Source organism: Orycteropus afer, unplaced genomic scaffold, assembly GCF_000298275.1.
Source record: "Orycteropus afer afer isolate SDZICR_OR568_19922 unplaced genomic scaffold, OryAfe1.0 scaffold00126, whole genome shotgun sequence".
Taxonomy (NCBI): domain Eukaryota; kingdom Metazoa; phylum Chordata; class Mammalia; order Tubulidentata; family Orycteropodidae; genus Orycteropus; species Orycteropus afer.
This window is the reverse complement of record NW_006921713.1, coordinates 5,048,785-5,067,957: the sequence shown is the minus strand read 5'-3', so window position 1 is coordinate 5,067,957 and position 19,173 is coordinate 5,048,785. Positions and strand designations below refer to the sequence as shown.

At 40.1% G+C, this 19,173-nt stretch overlaps 1 protein-coding gene across 1 annotated transcript in view; it reads left to right on the top strand.

The window, feature by feature from the left end:
* The window catches only part of PTPRO (protein tyrosine phosphatase receptor type O), a 159,440-nt gene that overhangs the window by 124,697 nt on the left and 15,570 nt on the right, over nt 1-19,173 (top strand). The window contains exons 19-23 of the mRNA XM_042781480.1: nt 1,829-1,910; nt 16,160-16,250; nt 17,522-17,598; nt 18,232-18,366; nt 18,594-18,716. Coding sequence (XP_042637414.1) covers nt 1,829-1,910; nt 16,160-16,250; nt 17,522-17,598; nt 18,232-18,366; nt 18,594-18,716 — 508 coding nt within the window. The remainder of the gene's footprint in view (nt 1-1,828; nt 1,911-16,159; nt 16,251-17,521; nt 17,599-18,231; nt 18,367-18,593; nt 18,717-19,173) is intronic.

Genomic DNA, 19,173 nt, shown 5'->3' with positions numbered 1-19,173 from the left:
ATCACAGAAACAACATCTCAGGGAGAAGAAAAACTCTCACAAGACAAAATTGAAGATAGAATTGTTGTTAGGGATTATGGTAGCTTTGCACAACGGATTTCTAACTCTACAGAAATCTACCATCAAAGTTGTACAAAAACCTTGCCATCTTGTATTTTATAATGTTGTGTTTAATTCTTTTATTTTATTTTATAATACATACTCTAAGAAATGCTGTCTCGGGAAACATTTATAACAAATAGAAAATGATAATTAGCTAGCCTGTGGTTTCACTATCTACTGAGCTGTTAAATTGTAAGAATTATGGTTCTGGCAAGTGAAAATTAACGATCAGTTGATTTCAAAAGCCTAATTAGTTTATCACCTACAAGTCTTTTCTTAGGTAAAACTCTTCATGTAAAGAGTGGAACATATAAATAGAGTTCATTTTTGATACTCGCTTAGGATAGAATGTCAGTGAATTAATGCAAGGAGGCAATTAGACTCCAGCCAGGTCTACTGTATCCATGCTGATGGAGAGAAATCATGATGTGCATATACCTTGGGTGACATAGAATTTTATGGCATGCATAAATACCATCATTCACTTTTTCCTAAATCTAGTTTTGATCTATTCCAGTGGTATACATTGACTGATATCAGAGAAAACTTAGCAGATACAAAGCTAACCTAAACAAAGGAGAGATACTTTCACCTGCACAGAAAGACTTGATAGAAAAACTTTACTGCTCACACATTATTCGTTGAGTTGTTAAGGGAACTAAAGGTATAGACTAGTTAGAGGAAAAGTATTCAGGGCAAAAGGAGGAGACTATCAGGGCATGGTCCTCACAAGACCCAGGAAGAAACAAGGAGAAGCAAGACCTAAGCAAAATTTTGGTAGAAACTGGGAGTGGTAGGACCTGTCGGCAAGCCAACATGCAACAAAGGTGAAGGAAGAAGTCTAATATGTGGACCCTGCCAAGGTGGAAAATCTTAGGCTAATGAGAGTAAAGCACCCTAGTGAAGCAGAGAGCAGCTTAAGAGTGAGAAGGTTAGTAGGTAGACTCAAGAAGAGATAAGCAGCTACAGAAAACTACAATAAATAAAACTTAATTGTTATTCACCAAAACAACAACAATAAAAAAAGGTGCAGAGTTCTGCTACAGATGCAGAAACACAGACTTTGATGTGGTAGTTGTACCTCTGAGCCATATCTATGCGTTCAGAGAAATGCAAGCATAGCTCACTTTTACTGAGTCATGGGAGTTTCTGGACAAGTGCACCACCTCAATGACCTCCCTCTGTTCTGGGGAAACAGTACAACTAGTACAAATCTTTGTATTTGTAAAACTGCTTAAATTTATATATTCTTTATTGTGGTTTATCACTACACCTTATGAGGTAGGAATAAATATAGTATTTTGTAGATGAGAACACTGACTCTCAGAAAAGTTAAGTCTCCAAGATCACACAAAAAAATAAGTAAACAAGAACTCAAGTCTTTGGATTCTAATCCTTCATTTATTTCTCATATGCCAGAGTTTTCTAGAAAAACAACACATATGCATGTGTATAAATATAGTATGAGTCTCTACTCTTACTAGAGTAAGAGCAAAATGAAAATTTAGAGATAACTCCCATCTCAAGAAAGTTTGGTATGTAAGTACCTCTTTTCAATTACAATATGTAAAGACTGATAACTTTGACCATGAAAAAAGTGCATGCTAACCCTTGAGAGGTAAACCTTCTGTTTCTCCAAGAAAATTGTCCATCTCTATGGTTTAATACATACATAATACATATCAACAGGATTTTTAAAATATTCCTTTCTTTGTGCTTGACAAAGCCCGGTTCAGCTGGATGACTTTGATGCCTACATCAAGGATATGGCCAAAGACTCTGACTATAAATTTTCTCTTCAATTTGAGGTGAGTGGGTAAAGTATTTTGTGCCTTCTGTAATTGGTGGGGCATGAGAATTTGGGGGTTTATATTGAGCAGTTCCCCTGTTTGTTGGGCAGTGCTTGTGACATGATCGCATAATAGGCAGAGTGGGTTGTTACACTACAGATACCCTATCTGCAGATTCAGGGTGTTTTGGTTACCTCTGTGCTGCTCTAACAGAAAAATACCATAAATTGGTGGCATTAACAAATAGAAGTTTATTCTCTTACCGTTTTGGAGGCTAGAAGTCCAAGTTCAAAGTGCAGGGCTCTAAGGGTCGGGTGAAAGCCCCTCAACCTTGGGCTTCAGCTCTGCCTCTGGCTCCCAGTCCACTGAAGCTGGAGGCTTTCTTCACTCAGACAGCTGCTGGCTGCTGAGGCTGACAAATCCAAGGTCTACAAGTGAAATCGCACAGTCCCAATATTACCACACTACATTGATTCAAGTCCATTAAAAGTCCCAAGATTGGCAGAGCATGGCAGGCTACTGAATGAAGACTCAGCCACATGCAGGGTTCAAGTGTGCAAAAAAGCTAGAGACCGTCCTCAAAGTTACTTCTTATATACTGGAAGCAGCCCACATCCCTAAAGCAGCTACTCAGCTGCTCCAGTAGATTCCACCATGAATTAATTACCAGTCTCACTCTGGGGAATAACTACCACCAGCTGCCCAGCCACTCAACTAGGCCCAGCCAAATTGACTTACAACCTTAACTACTATACAGAGTGAAGGTCATCAGTGTTTGGTTAGTGGGCCAGGGCTTAGATGATACAAATAAAGGGAAGGAGAGAATAGATATAAGTTCTCAGGTGAGCAAACATAGCTATAGGAGAAGCTGTGGTGGAAAACCAGAGAAATTGGGAGTGCAAGAAGAAACAAGCTGAGCCCTGAGGCCTGAGAGAGGATCACTTTCAGGGGAATTTTTGTGTGTTTCTCATGTCATGTAGGCATGAGGGTGAATGATGGATGAAACTATCCTCTTGTCTACTGGGAAGATAAGAGCCTGGACTGGTGGACTTTTATTGTTGTAGGGCACCTGGTATTCTACTTAATATTTCTTTGTGAGGTTTTGCTTTTTTCTTTGGAGACACTTGGGAGAGTGAGTTACACATAGTTTGTATACAGAAAAAAAAAAAAACCACTGCTGATGCTTCCTTTTTCTGACATACACATATTTCTTTGCATTTAAGACCACGTGTCAGGGTAGATGGACATAAGTAAGTCTAGGATCTCAGCAGTGTGGAAAATAAACTGAGCCTCATTTTCTTCTCATATATTCCACCATTTATAACAATTGTCTGGAGCCTGGTGGTGTAGTGCCTAAGGCATTTGACTGCTAACCAGAAGCCTGGCAGTTCAAACCCACCAGCCACCCCTTGGAAGGAAGATTGGGCAATCTACTTCCATAGAGATACCTCCTTGGAAACACAAGGAGGGTTCATTATGAGTCGAACCCGACTCAATGGCAGTGAGTTTGGTTTTGTTTTGGTGACATAGTCTGGGTTGCTCTGTTACCAGTGATCCATGGAAACGAGGAAAAAGGAATGATAAAGTGACTTTTTAAATTACTGTGGTGCTTTTAAGGAGCTCTGGTGGTGTATTGCCTAAGGCAATTGATTGACTGCTAACCAGAAGGTTGGCAGTTCAAATCCACCAGCCACTCCACAGAAGGAAGACTGGGCAGTCTACTTCCATAAAGATTTACAATCTCAGAAACCCAAAGGGGGTCACTATGAGTCAGAATCGATGCAATGACAGTGAGTTTCATTTTGGTTTTGGTGGTACTTTTATTTTTAAGCCTCCAAGGGCTCTTGCTATGAAACACCATGTTGTAGAATGTTGCTGTTTTATCCTCATTCTTACCTCTTCTTTTCCCTTATCAACCAAGGTCAGCTTTGGTCTGTAAGAAGTAGAACTGGAGTAGATATTATAACAAGAAATTTGAGGATAAGAAGAATCTCATATATTATCAAATACCATACCCCACTAATTACTAACTGGGTCAGGAGACCTAAGGCCTGGCTCAATTACTGTAGTAGTTAAGGGTGTGTGTCAACTGGGCTGGGCCTGGTTTTGAGTGGCTGGGCAGCTGGATATAGTAATTTTGCATGATTAAACTGGTAATCAACTCCATGGTAGGATCTACTGGAGCAGCTGAGTAGCTGCCCGAGGGAGGTGGTCTGCTTCCAGTATATAAGAAGATACTTTGAAAAAGGTCTCGAGCTTCTTGGTTCATCTGGATCCTGCATTTGGCCAAGTCATAAGTGGTCTGCCATGTTGTCTGCTGATCTGGGAACTGTTTAACTAGTGGCCTGCCATGTTTCATGATAATTCTGGGACTGTGTCATTTTTTCAAGCTTGGGTTTGTCAGCCTCAGCAGCCAGCAGCTATCTGAGTTGAGAAAAGCCTCTAGCTTCATTGGGTCAGGAGCAAGAGGCAGATCTGAAGCCCAAGGTCGAGGGGTCTTCACACAGCCCCTAGAGCTGGCATTTTGAACTCAGACTTTTAGCCTCCTGTACTGTAAGAAAATGAATCCCTATTTGTTAAAACCATCTCCATTTATGGTATGTCTGTTATAGAAGCACTAGAGAACCAAAAGAGTTACCCATTGCATACAGGAGCATAAGAAATTATAGATGTTATACTAAATGCTTTATATCAGAGAACACTTGGGTTCTCACTACCATTTTGCTGCTAGTCAATACTGAAAAATGTCACAATTTCTCTCACCTTATTTTCTTCTTCTACAAAATGGGTAGGTAGATTGAACTAGATCAATGGTTCTCAGTTGGGCCAATATGAATTCCCTCGGAGTTTGCAAATCTGCACCAGTGTTTTTTGTTACTGTAATAACTTAGAGGGTATTAGTGGTACTTGCTAAGGGAAGGAACAAGAATGTTAAATGTTTTGCAGTGTGTGGGACAGTCATACACAACAAAGAATACACAAAGTCATACACAGCAAACATGGGACTAGATGATGACAAAGATGCACCTAGCTTTATAACCCATGATGTGAAGAAGTGCTTAGTATTTTTGTTATGAAGTTTTCTTTTTTTTCCCCATATATCTTGGTTCTTAGAATATGATTGGTCATATGTGCAATTTATTTGGTGCCAAGTCCTAGCATTGTATCCATGTTCTGATGGGAAAATACATCCAGGAGTCCGTTTTAAGGTATAGGCTCAGATCACATGTTTCAGACTAGCAGTTGCTCATTACTTCCTTTCTTATTTAACAGCCTCCTAAGCACTGCCAACCCTCAGCTCTACCCTCCCCCACATCCTCAAGTTTAGTGTCAGGGGATCTTCAACTCTTTCCAAAGAAGTATTGAATTACCATGTGTGGTAGTTAAGCATTTGTGTCAACTTGGCTGGGCCTGGTTGAGTGGCTGGGCAGCTGGATGTAGTTATTCCATGATGAGATTGGTAATTAACTCCATGGTGAAATCTACTGGAGCAGCTAAGTTGCTACTTTAGGAATGTGGGCTGCTTCCAGTATATAAGAAGCAACTTTGAGAATGGTCTCAAGCTTTTTGGCACTCTTGGACCCTAGATGTAGCTGAGTCTTCATTCAGTAGACTGCCATGCTGTGCTGATCTTGGGCCTTTCAATGGATATAAATCAATGCCCCACCATGTGGTTTGGTAATATTGGGACTGTGCCATTTCACTTGTCAACCTTGAGTTTGTCAGCCTCAGCAGCCAGGAGCTCCCTGAGTAAAGATGCCTCTAGCTTCAGTGGGCCGGGAGCAAGAGGCAGAGCTAAAGCCTAAGGTCGAGGAGCTTTCAACCAGCTCCTCAGCCTGGCACTTTGAACTCGGACTTCAAGCTTCCAGAGTTGTAAGAGAATAAATCCCTTTTTGTTAGAGCTATCCCATTTGTGGTATATTCCTGTCAGAGTGGCACTAAGTAACTAAAACACCATGCCTCATTTCAGGGTGTAACTAAAACACCATGCCTCATTTCAGGGTGCATGTTGGGCATTTCCCATGGCAGCCCTCAAATTTTCTTGAAATACACTGATAGTTAATTGAAGTTTAATGAAAAAAATGTTTCCTTCTGTAATGGGAACCCAAGAGTATAGTAAGATTGGCAGAATCAAATGGTGCTATGGATTTGATCATGCCCCGCCTCCACCAAAAAAAATATGTGTTGTAAATTCTAACCTTTAGCCCATGGTTATAATCCCATTTGGGAATGGGTTGCCTTTATTATGTTAATAATACAGGATTAGTGTAGGGTGCTTTTGAGTCAGTTTCTTTTGAGATATAAAAGATATTAAAAAGCAACTAGACATAAGGGAAGAAAGATGCCAAGTCACATGAAGATTGCCCAAGAGAAGAATCTAAAAGAGACAAGGACCTTCTTCCAGAGCCTACAGAGACAGAAAGTCTTTCCCTAGAGCTGGTATCCTGAATTTGGACTTCTAGCCTCCTAAACTGTAAGAAAATACATTTCTGTTTGTTAAAACCACCCACTAGTGGTATTTTTGTTATAGCAGCACTCAACAAGACAGAATTCAATACCAAGAAGTGGGCATCCTGCTTTAACAGATAACTAAAATGTGGGGTGGTTTTGGACTTGAGTAAGAGGCTAGAATTGAGTAGAGGCTGGAATATTTAAAATGTTTAATATAGATTGCCTTGAGGAGACTGTTGGTAGAATTATGGATTTCAAAGGCAATTCTGGCAAGGGCTCAGAAGGAAGTGAGAGACCTATAGACAAAGTTTCCATCATCTTAGAGAATGCATATGGTGCCAGCAACAGAATGTTGCTAGAAATATGGGAATTATATGTGCTTCTGGTTTAAAAGAATATGATGAACATGTGATTGGACAATAGAGAAAAGGTGATGCTTTATACTCGGTGGCAAAGAACTTCTCTGAATTATGTCAAATGTTTCGTAGAATATCACTTGTAAGTGATGAAATTGGATATCTGGATGATAAGATTTCTAAGCAAGATCTTAAAGGAGCTATGTGGTTTCTCCTTGCCACTTATAGTAAAATGGAAGAAGAAAAAGATGGACTTGAAAATGAACTGGGAAAAATGAAAACAGAAGTTAAAGATTTGGGAAATCCTGTTGTATGAACTAACGATACATGTCCTAGAATGTTCACAAAAGACATGGATACAGAATCTTTAGTTAAAAAGATTAAGTCTGTGACTTGTGGATCTAATCAATTACCACAGCAGAAAATTAATTACCTTAACTGAAAAGAGACAGAGAAAGAAAGAATGGAAAGAACACTGTCTGCCTCTTGAAATTCTACAGGCAGGGAACAGAGCAAAGGAGTTACACCTATTGTCCTCTGAGAAAAGAAAGGAACCATCCCTGGAACATCTCTGAAATCACCAGAACTGTTGGAAGGAGTACTGGAAACAGGGCCTTCTCAGTTTCAAAGGGTGGGGTCATGGTCTCCTGGATCTCAAAAGGTCTGTCCACAACTTGCTAGGTTTCAAAGAATCAGATCTTTAACAACTTGGTTCTGGAGTGTGGGGCTGCCATTAAGGGGTTACTGGTCAAGGCTGAGGGGGTAAGGCTTCCATGCCCAAGGGGTGGAAGAACAGGGTCTGCTGTGTCCAAGGGGGTGGGCTTGCCATTCAGATGGGCTAGGAGAATGGGGCCACCTAAAGCCAAGGGAGCCAAGTTGCCAAACCAGAGGGCCTAGAAGGTGGATCTGAAGCCCCAGGACAAGGGCCCTCCAACCAGAGTCTAGAGGTCATGATCAACACCCAGAGTCTGGAGGGCAGGGACACTGCCCAGACGGTCTCAAAAAACTGACGATTCTTTTCAAGGCTTGAGAGCTAATGTGATTTGTTAGGCTGGATCTGGGACTTGCTTGGTACCTGTTATCTCTTCTTTCCCTCAACTTTCTCCCATTTATAATGGAAATATCTGTGTTGTGCCTATTCCACTATTCTACTATGGAAACATGTAACTTGTAATGTATGTTTCATAAGTTCATAGATGATGAGGAATTTTTCCCTAGGATGGAATATGCCTAAAGTCTCACCCATATTTGATTTTGATGATTAAGAAGATGAGATTTTGATCCTGGAGTTGATTTAAGACTTTTGCAACTATATGATGAGGTGAATGTGCTGTGCATATGGCAAGGATATAAGTTTGGGGGGTGGGGCACAGAAGGTGGAATGTCATATGTTGTAAATCCTAACCTCTGTGCCTGTGCATCAGGATTGTATCCTTTCATCACACTTATTCAATCTGTATGCTGAGCAAATAATCTGAGAAGGTGAATTATATGAAGAAGAATGCAGTATCAGGAGTGGAGGAAGACCCATTAACAACCTGCCATATGCAGATGACAAAACTTTGCTTGCTGAAAGTGAGGATGACTTGAAGCACCTACTGATGAAGATTAAAGACTACAGCCCACAGTATGGATTACACTTCAGCATAAAGAAAACAGAAATCCTCACAACTGGACCAGTAAGCACCATCACAATAAATGGAGAAAAGATTGAAGTTGTAAAAGATTTCATATTACTTGGTTCCACAATCAACACCAATGGAAACAGCAGTCAAGATGTCAGACAAGGTATTGCACTGGGCGAATCTGCTGCAATAGACTTCTTTCAAGTGCTGAAGAGCAAAGATGTCTCCTTGAAGACTAATGTGTGCCTAACCCAAGCCATGGTGTTTTCAATTGCCTCATATACATGTGAGAGCTGGACAGTGAATGAGGAAGACCAAAGAAGAGTTGATGCTTTTGAGTTGTGGTGTTGGTGAAGAATACTAAGGGTACCATGGACTTCCAAAAGAACTAACAGATCTGTCCTGGAGGAAGTGCAGCCAGAATGCTCCTTGGAAGTGAGAATGGCCAGACTTCACCTCACCTACTTTGGTCATGTTGTCAGAAGAGACCATTCCCTGGAGAAGGATATCATGCTTGGTAAGGTGGAGAGTCAACAAAAAAGAAGGCCCTCAACAAGGTGGACTGATACAGTGGCTACCACGGTGGGCTCATGTATAGCAAGGATTATAAAGCTGGCACAGGATTGGGCAATGATTCATTCTGTTGTACATAGGGTCGCTATGAGTCAGAGGTGACTCCACAGCACCTAACAACAACATGCCTGTGGTTATAATTCCATTTGGGAATGGGTTGTCTTTATTATGTTAATAAGACAGGATTAGTTTAGGGTGTTCTTGAGACAATCTCTTTTGAGATATGTTGTTGTTATGTGCTGTTGAGTCGCCCTGACTCATAGCGACCCTTCCTTGGGTTTCCAAGGCAGTATCACTACAGAAGTAGATTGCCCAACCTTCCTTCCAAGGAGTGGCTGGTGGGTTTGAACTGCTGGCCTTCTGGTTAGCAGTCAAGTGCCTTAGGCACTATGCAAGCAGATATGGGGAAAGGGAGATGTCAAGCTGAACGAAGATTGCCAAGGAGCAGAAACTAAAAAAGATAGGGACATTCCACTAGAGCCAACAGAAAGAGAAAGCCTTCCCCTAGAGCTGGCACCCTGAGTTTGAACTTCTAGCCTCCTAAACTGTGAGAAAATAAATTCTGTTTTCTAAAACTACCCACTTATGGTATTTCTGTTATAAGAGCACTAGATAGCCGGTTTTGCTAAATCCAGTAGCCGAATAGTTATTTGTTCTGTTTATATTTATGCCTAGGATTTGTATTCACTTTGATACTGACATTGAAGATCACACTCACATTGAAAAATTGGATCATTTATAAGCAGTATGCAAACTGAAAATAAAGTCTGTATTTACATATATTACCAATAGAGCTATAAGTCATACATGAAGTTATATGAATTAACTTGCATTCACTGAATAAATTCTTTTTCACTCTGCATCTGATTTTGAACCTGTTAAAAAGATTGATTATCCTTCTGATGAAAATATGTATCTTCAGGAGGTGTGAGACTCAGGGATTAGCTTCAATTTCTCAAGTGTTATGCTTCTCATGTCAAAGGTTTTAAAGAACCAGACTTTAGAGAATGGAATTGAAGAACCTACATGACATACCACATATTACTCATTCTTCCATTAATTTCTGTCCTCTGTATTTGATCAGGATGCTAGTAAAGGCCCTCACTATCTCTGTTCAGAAGTGTGGCTGAAAAGATCAAAGCAAACCTACAATACTTGCCACGTAGTTCATGAGAGATGAGCTGTGATTTCTGGAAGTAGCTGTCATTTGCAGCTATTTTCATTTGTGTTGTAGCCCCGTCCATTGGAGACCTACCTACAGTTCATTTTGAAAGCCATTTCCTTAATGACACACTTCTAGCTACTCTGGTCACTCAGTTCATTCTGATCCTCTCAAGTCAAGCTCAAACTAAAGATGCAAAGTCCTTTCAGTAAAAGACTAGCCTGTGGCTGACCTCCCCTCCAAGTATCCCTGATCTTGACGGAAGAGGAGAAATATGTAAGCCTGTCAAGATTCTCTCTGAGATTTGAAAATAAGTAAACCTGAACTTCCTCCAACAGTTTTTATAGCAGAAGTCTTAGTTTGTTACTATGCCTAAGTCTTCCCTCCTTTATTCCTTACTTCCCAAGTTACTATACTAGTAACTTGTCCAGTGGTTATGATATTGTCCCTAAATTCCATCCTAGTGCCCAGCACAGTCCTGCTAGTTATTGCTAGACTTTCCTGAGACTGATTTCCTTCTTACATACACAGTCTTCTATGATCTAGCCCAGATTCCCATTTTTATTATACCCCACACTATCTTTGGGGTCACTTCACTAGCTACTTTGTTCTAAATCCTCTTCCCCTTTTGTTGTACAACCCACTTTCATTGGACCTTGTACTTGCCTATGAAGAAAACAACAATGCTGGTCCTATCAGTTCTTGCCACCTACTTTGCCCTATAGACAAGTTGTCTAGTAATATAGGTCATCCGTCCTTACTTCCAACCTATCACCAAACACCAGGTGCTGTCACCTGCTGACATTGCTAAAACTGTAACAGCAGAATATAGCTTGTGTTCTTCTCAGATGATGATGATGCATATGTTTGCACTTTAGTTTTTAAGATTTGTATGCTTCAAACACAGGCAACAGAACATAGACTGTCATTGGGCTTGGATGACTGCATGGTCTGGAAAACAAAACTGATAATAAATTATTTTACAAACTAAACTAGGAAAAGAAAATGCAAACATGATTTATGCTGATTTCAGGCCATCACCATATCTTTTGCCTTCATGAAGATTAAGCCTCTGGAGCTTCCATATGGTTGGAAAGAAAATAACTGCAAAGCTACTGGACTGGAAACTTTGTATTTGATGTTCCACTTAGTGACAGTCTAAATTACAAAAGATTGCAAAGCATTTTGTGTATGCATGCATCCTGCTTTGCTGCAATTCAACTTTGGCAATTTACATTTACACTGTTCAGCCAATTAGGCCTCTCTTATCAACTTAGAGCATTTACAGCAGGGAGGCAACACACAATTAAAGTTCTCTCAGTTAGTCAGTTTCCATATGTGCCAATGCTCAGCTGCAATCTGTCTCCACAGTTTCTTTTGTATCTGAGACCTTTTCCTCTGGTTTATCAGTCTGTGCCCTAAGCAGGAGGAAAGTTGTTGATCTGTTAGAGCAAATGGCAAAGGAGGGAGAAGATATAGAGTCAGTGTCATGAAACAAAGAAAGAATCACACTTAGTCTTCCACATGATGATAACAGAAACTGCAAAAAAGGTGTGGCAATGGCTTCGTCTGACCTCCTCTGCCTTCATGAGGGGGAAGGAGGTTCCAGAACAACATCAACAGCACAAGGCTGATTCCTATAAGGCAAAAGGTCACACATGCTGCCACCTTCCAACCTTTCTACTAGTTCTGACACCAACTGTCCCCCCATGGCACCCTCCACTTCTTTGTTGGCTTCAAAAATTCATTGCAATGACCACACAGAACTCATAGAAAATATTTATGATTATGGGGTTAATAAACTTCCTAATAAGGGAAGTAACAGGTTACAATTCAAGTTCAGGAATGCTCAGATACAATTCCTCAATCAAGACAGCCTCCCCTTGGCCATACCCACAGGCACACCTCTCTTTGGCCCTGAGCCCTTCAGCCTGGCCTCTGCCCAGCTTGGGTGAGTGTTACAAAGCTCTTTTTAGCTCTGCCAATAGGTACACCCCACTCTGCCAGCAAGCCTCCTGCCTGAAGGTACTCAACTTTCTCACTCTGTGGGCTCCTCCACTCTGTTTCACTCCCGTCTCTTGTTTCTGTTGCCTCTGCTGCTACCATCTCTCTTCCGTCTCTCTGCCATCATCTCAACACAGTCAAGGTCAAATCAGGTCAAAGGATATGCTCCACTACTGACTCTTCTCTGTCTTGATGGTAGTGAGATCCCCCCTTTCTGCCCCCTGGGATAGCTCATTTTAAGCCTAGCAGAATGGCAAAACTGTCTAATCCCCATGTTAGAGTTCCATACACCTTATTTTCCACCCCTCACAAGGATGCCATGTACCTTATTTACATTGTTAAAAAGCTAACCAATCCCCTTGGTGGACAAGCACCTCACATTCACACAGTTCCACCAGTTCTACCCAGTCATGTGGTGGGAGTCACAAAGATCATGGCTGAAGAGCCATATTAAGTAATTCACTGCACCACACAGAAGCTTCTTCACAATCATTAGTAATAGTGATCCATTAGTATTTTTTCAGTTTAATTACTCCATTTGATGTTGTGTTGTTGTTTACACACTATGCTACCAGAGCTCCATAGCCTTATCTTACAGATACTTAAACTTATGTCAGACAGTCGAACTATTTGTCTAAGACCTTACAGATTATAAGCAGTACATCAGTAGAAGGCAGGTTTTTGATATATCATCTCTATAGGCCCTTTCTTGAGAAAGTTTCTTAAGACTCTACTCTCAAGGAATACTAAGGTCAATTGGCATAACATAGTCCACAAAGACAGAGTTCTATATCCTTTGATAAGTAATGACTGAGATCTTAAAAGTTTATGAGCTTCCATCTAAGGCCCAACTATTATTGGTCTCCCCACATCCAGAACAATGAAGAGTGAAGAAAATCAAACACACAAGGAATAATTGTCTGAAGGACTAATGAATCATGAGAACTACAGCCTCCATAACCCTGAGACCAGAAGAACTAGACAGTGTCTGGCTGCCACAGCTGACCACTCTGAAAGGGATCATGATAGGTGGTCCCAGATAGAGTGGGAGAAAAATGTGGAGCCAAACTCAAAATCATAAAAAAGACCAGGCTTACTGGTCTGATAGAGACTGATGGAACCCTTGAGACTATGGCCCTTAGACACCCTTCAAACCTGGAACTGAACACACCCTTGTGGCTCAACTTTCAGACAAATGATAGATAGGCAAATGAGGTGAACAATAACACCATGAGATACACATTCATTAGAACAATCAACCACAGAAGATCAAAAGGGTAGCATTTGCCCAGAAATAAAACTCAGAAGGCAGGAAGGGATAGGAAAGAAATAATGGAAATAGTGAGCACAGGGAGAAAGTGGGAAGAGTGCTATTATACTGTAGAGATTGTAATCAATGTCACAAAGCAAAATGTATATGAATCATTGAATGGAAAACCAACTTGCTCTGTAAATTTTTACCCAAATTGCAATTAAAAAAAAGTTTCTGAAGATTTTCAAATTATTTTAAGCAATGGAAATATCATTTAAATATGTTTATAGCTGGGGGGGGGACCTGACTTAAAAATAACACTGATTTGTTTTCAATTTGTTAAAAAATCAGTTTTGCTTTTTACAGGAACAATATAACCAGCCTTTGGAAACTCTTTAAAATGGAAAATTCAGTTATAAAGTATTAGTCTTCTGTTTAAAGGCATTTCATAAGTAAAGATTTTGGATGTGATGAAAAAGCATCTAATTTTGTGAATTGAAGATAAAATTCAGCACAGTGTGTCTTTAAGACTGATTTCAAATTAGGCCAAGGAGTTGAGTTCATTTCTGCTTTTTAATCTTGAAAAGCAAAACGTGTTGAGGAATCAAAGGAAGAGAGAATTCCAGGCAATTGAGTTGATTCATGTGTGTTGACTGCAAATATGGAACTCAGTGTCAGTAAGCACAGGGGGAAGTTGCTACCAAGAGGCTTCTATTTTCAAGCAGCAAAAGAGCCAAGAAGTTGATTTATAAAGAACATATACTTCTGCACAGAAACTTGAATCAAGAGATAAACAGCATGAAAGAGAAACCTCTGTTCAAGCTCTTGAAACTGTCAAATGTCTCTAACTCCCTCCAAAAGCCTTACAAAGACTCTCCAAAATTCTTGCCCAGAGAGGTATTGCACCAGCTTATGATCTGTTGAAGTAATAATTGGCTTGAATGATGAAGAGTAAACCATCAATATTAGCATCTTATAAATTTAAATAAAATTTACAGCAAGTGGTTTCTGTACTGCCTCACTTTATAGACTTATAGAGAGATACACACTACATAGTTAATCCCATTCATTGATAGTTAAATTTGCTTTCTACTAATATTTCTCTAAAATTTGGGCATGAGTCCTTGCATGGGAATATAACTAGAGCTGCTGCGTGCTGCTAAATTGGTTGTTCACTGTAAAACTCGGGGAGCACCATTCACATAGACCACGACATGAAAAATGCCCCAGGGAAATCCAGGTGGCCCTGACTACAATCTCTCTGTTTCCTATAAGATACAATGCATAACAACCTATATACCTCTTTGTCCAGAATATAGACTTTTTTAAGTATGATAATTATCTGTCTGTATTAAAAATCAGCCTAATAGTGTACCCTCTAATAGTAGGATTTATAAGAGTACTGGTAAATACAGGCAAATACTTGGATTTTCTTATTTCCTACTGAAGGTTTTGCCTACCACTACCAAGTCCAACCTAACTTTTGAGGCTTCATTAGCAGATAATTAATGTTGTAGTTAAGGATATGTGTTAACTTAGCTGGGCCTGGTTTTGAGTGGCTGGGGAGCTGGATGTAGTATTCCCCGTGATGAGCCTGGTAATCAACTCCATGGTAGAATCTACTGTGATCAGCTGAGTAGCTGCCTTAGGGATGGAGTGCTCTCCCCGTATATAAGGAGAAGCTTTAGGTCTGCAACTTTTGGCATGCCTGAATCCTGCATGTAGCCGAGTCATTGTACAGCAGCCTGCCATGTTGTCTGCCAATCTTGGGACTGTTAATGGACTTTAATTAGTAGCCTGCTGTGTGGTTTGATAATTTTGGGACTGGGCCATTTCACTTGTCAGCCTTGAGTTTGTCAGCCTCAGCAGCTGCTGAGTAAAGACATGCCTCCAGCTCCAGTGTGCCGTGAGCAGGAGGCAGAGCTGAAGCCCAAGGTCGAGGGTCTTTCACCTAGGCTCTAGAGCTTGGCACTTTGAACTCGGACTTCTAACCTTCAAAACCGTAAGAGAATAAACACCTGTTTGTTAAAACCATTCTACCTGTGGTATTTCTGTTAGAGCAACACAGAGTAACCAAAACAGTTAGTGACTGTTAACCTTATATCTTTGATCATGGTGATTGTTCCCTACCTATTTCTCCTCACCCGGTCTTTTATTACTTTCTCAAAGGCTCATTGCCTGCAGGAAAAATATCTACATTTCCTCATAGAATTGATTATTTTTGCAGATTGCATACCTTTCAGTTACTCTATTACCTGCAAAATTCTGAAAGGAATTTCTATTTGCAAATTTCCCACACCTTGCATGCTATGTATAGAATTCTTACTTCCCCAAATGATCACTACACTATATTAGGTATTAATGAACTGTATTAAACAAACTATTGCTGCAATAATGCTGTGAGAGAAACAATATTGATATCCCTATGGCCTATAACATTTATTTCTGTTACTCATGAGTCTGTGGACAACTAAAGCAGTTCTACTGCACCATATAGGTCAGAATTAGGTCTGTTCCATGTATCTCCTTATTCTGGAACCAACAGCTCCTATAAACATTTTCTTTTCATGGCAGGTGGCAGAAGTGCAAGAGGAACAAACAAATCAAACAAGCCCATTTCAAGTCTCTGACTATACTTGAGTTCTACCTAAGTCAATTGACCAAAACAAGTTGATAACAGTTGAGTAGAGAGGAACACTCTTCCCCAAAGGGAAACCACTGCAAAGTCCTACGGCAAAAGGGTCTGATAATGCTATTGCATGCAGGGAATGAAGAACTGTAAACAAACGTTCAATCCACACCATGTATATAAATCTCATAAATATATTCTCTGTCATTTACAGGAGTTGAAATTGATAGGGCTGGATATTCCACACTTTGCTGCAGATCTTCCGCTGAACCGATGTAAAAACCGTTACACAAATATCCTACCATGTAAGATCTTCAAGAGTGCCCATTCTATCCAAGTCTTTTAAAGGATGAAGGACCATTATTATTGCAGATTAATCAATTTCACCAATCTCTGGCCAAAGCCAGTTGTGGTTTGGATCTTGAAGGATGTCTATGATTACAGTGAAGCCCTTGAACTCTTTCATACTTTGATGTCATTAGACCTGTATTGTATGTTAGGAAGTTGTATGTTGTTGTGTGTGACTAAAAACTAACCATTAGGCCCTTTGGAGATTAAAACAGTCTCAGTAAATTTGGAGATCAGATAATTTGTACTCTCAAAAATTATTTTCTGTCAATTTATGGATAATGGAAGAAAGCTAGTAGAAAAGGATTGGAGTGGGTTATCTTACCTCTGGCAAGTTCTTCTGTTGTTCAGTATTTTGTAATAAAAGCAACAACGCAGGGCAAAAACAAAATGATAAAGAGTATGTGTTGTTGTTGTTGTGTGTCATCGAGTTGATCCTAACTCATAGTGACCTTATAGGACAGAGTAGAACTACCCCATAGAGTTTCCTACACTGTCACCTTTATGGAAACAGAGGTCATTTCTACCACAGAGCAGCTGGTGAATTTGAACTGCTGAACTTTTGGTTAACAGCCTAACACTTAACCACTACACCTCCAGAGCTCCTCCTAAAGTACTTACAAGATGATTAACATACATTCCAATATAAATTTAACCTTCCTCTCTGCTACACTGTAGGGAGGTCAGGAAAGGATGAAAAATGGGAAGAGAGAGGCTGACAAAGCTCTAGAAGAGCTCTCTTCTTGATAAATATTTATTGATAAAATTTGGTAGTAATAACAGTAACATAATACCTTATATCTGTATACATTTAAAATTTTACATTTCTCTTTTAAAGTCCATTAATTTAAAAGCCCATGCGACTTCATCTTCTTATCTCAAGGTCTCTCCGAGGTAATTAATTCTGTGGATATCCCTACGTGAAATGGGAATCATGTATTTAGGCTGGTTACTTCCATGCAATCTCCTAGACATTTTAGATCCTGCAACTATTCTGCATGGTCCCCTCAAAACTTAGAAACAATTCTCCCAAGGATATGATAGCTAGTGAGGAGAAAGCAGTGCATTTGTTTAAACAAGAAGCTAAGACTGAAATATGGCTGAAGTATCAGATTGGAAACAACTTTACCTACTACATCACTAACTAATTTTACTTGAGTTTCAGTCAAGAGGGTCAAAATAATTCTTTCTTCCATCTTGATTTTCAATATTTCTTATCTCCCTACAGATGATTTTAGCCGGGTAAGATTAATCTCCATGAATGAAGAGGAAGGTGCAGACTACATCAATGCCAACTATATTCCTGTAAGTAAAAGATAAAATAAAAAGTATCCTTATGGTAACCCAGCCAATGGAATACGATTCAGCACACACAGATATATCCAACAGTTAAAAAGAGATCACTCCCCACCCAGCAATCCAAATCTAAAGAACAGTTCCCACTATTCCATCTCAGAATAAAGAATGGGGAGGGGGGCACCTCAACCTCACATATTAGCAACGTTCAATTTCTTTGTTGAAGAGAAAGTAGATAATTACACTAAAGATGAATATCCTGTTGCATTTAAATGCCAGTTCCAGCCACCAAACCAAAAGTTCTCCACTTGAGCACCTGTACTTGTAACGTATATAAAGATAACTTATATATTTCAAAACTTAAATGTGTGTGTGTGTGTGTGTGTGTGCATATAAAAGGTGTGGTTGAAGGCATGTGATTTTGTAAGCTTCCAGAGAGCAATACTTAAAATCACACAGACCTATATGGTCAGGCAAATACACTGACTGCTTTTTTGATGAGCAAAGGAGAAAATGTTTTATCACTGTCTAATCCTTTGCCAGGTTTATCATCAGTTAATTTTCAGTTTTTTCTGGTTTGTAAGGACTAGCATTTGGTGTTGGCAGGCCTCATTAGGTGACACTTTGTCACTTATCTCTCAGGGATACAACTCACCACAGGAGTATATTGCCACACAGGGGCCACTGCCAGAAACCAGAAATGACTTTTGGAAGATGGTCCTACAACAGAAGTCTCAGATTATTGTCATGCTCACACAGTGTAATGAGAAAAGGAGGGTAAGTACCTAAGGGGGTCTTTCGTACTTAACAGCAAAACCAGCACAAGCCTCTGCTGTTGATTAAGTTTCCTGTGTAGCAGAAACTCTTTACCTGTTTTATTTTTCATTCTTGCAACAGTTCTATACAGTTGCTCAGGGGCAGATGCATTTGTTTTCCAGGAGTGAAAGCAGGCTTCATTTCTTCCCCCTCTTCATTTGACAAGGTTGTGTTATTTTTCGCCTCAGGTGAAATGTGATCATTACTGGCCTTTCACAGAAGAACCCATTGCTTATGGGGACATCACTGTGGAGATGGTCTCAGAGGAGGAGCAGGATGACTGGGCCTGTAGACATTTTCGGATCAGCTATGTAAGTCCTGAACTTCAGGTACTGCTCCCAGGCTGCAGGATCTCCCATAAGTGTCAGGAGTCCACCATGTCAGGCCATGACCACTTAGGTTTTTTTTTTTTTTTTTTAATTGTGATTTGCATGAAAGTTTACAGAGCAAATTCACTTTCCATAAACCAGCTCACATACTCTTTGTCTCATGACATTGACTACAATTTACCACAATGCAACAGCTCCCCTCCCACGTCCTCCTGATAGTTAGCTCTTCCCTATGTTCATCCCTCCATGATCTGTCTCCCTGTGCATAAACAGCACTTCTTTCTCCCATGATTGTTCTCTCCAAGGAGTGTATCTACCTCAGGTAGATGTTCAACTCCTATGCCTGTCTTTTGTTTGTCTGGAAGCCACAGTTGTGGGTTCATTTCCAGTCCTGAGGGGCAGCTAGAGGCCATAGTCTCAGTGGTTCCACCAGGCTCTA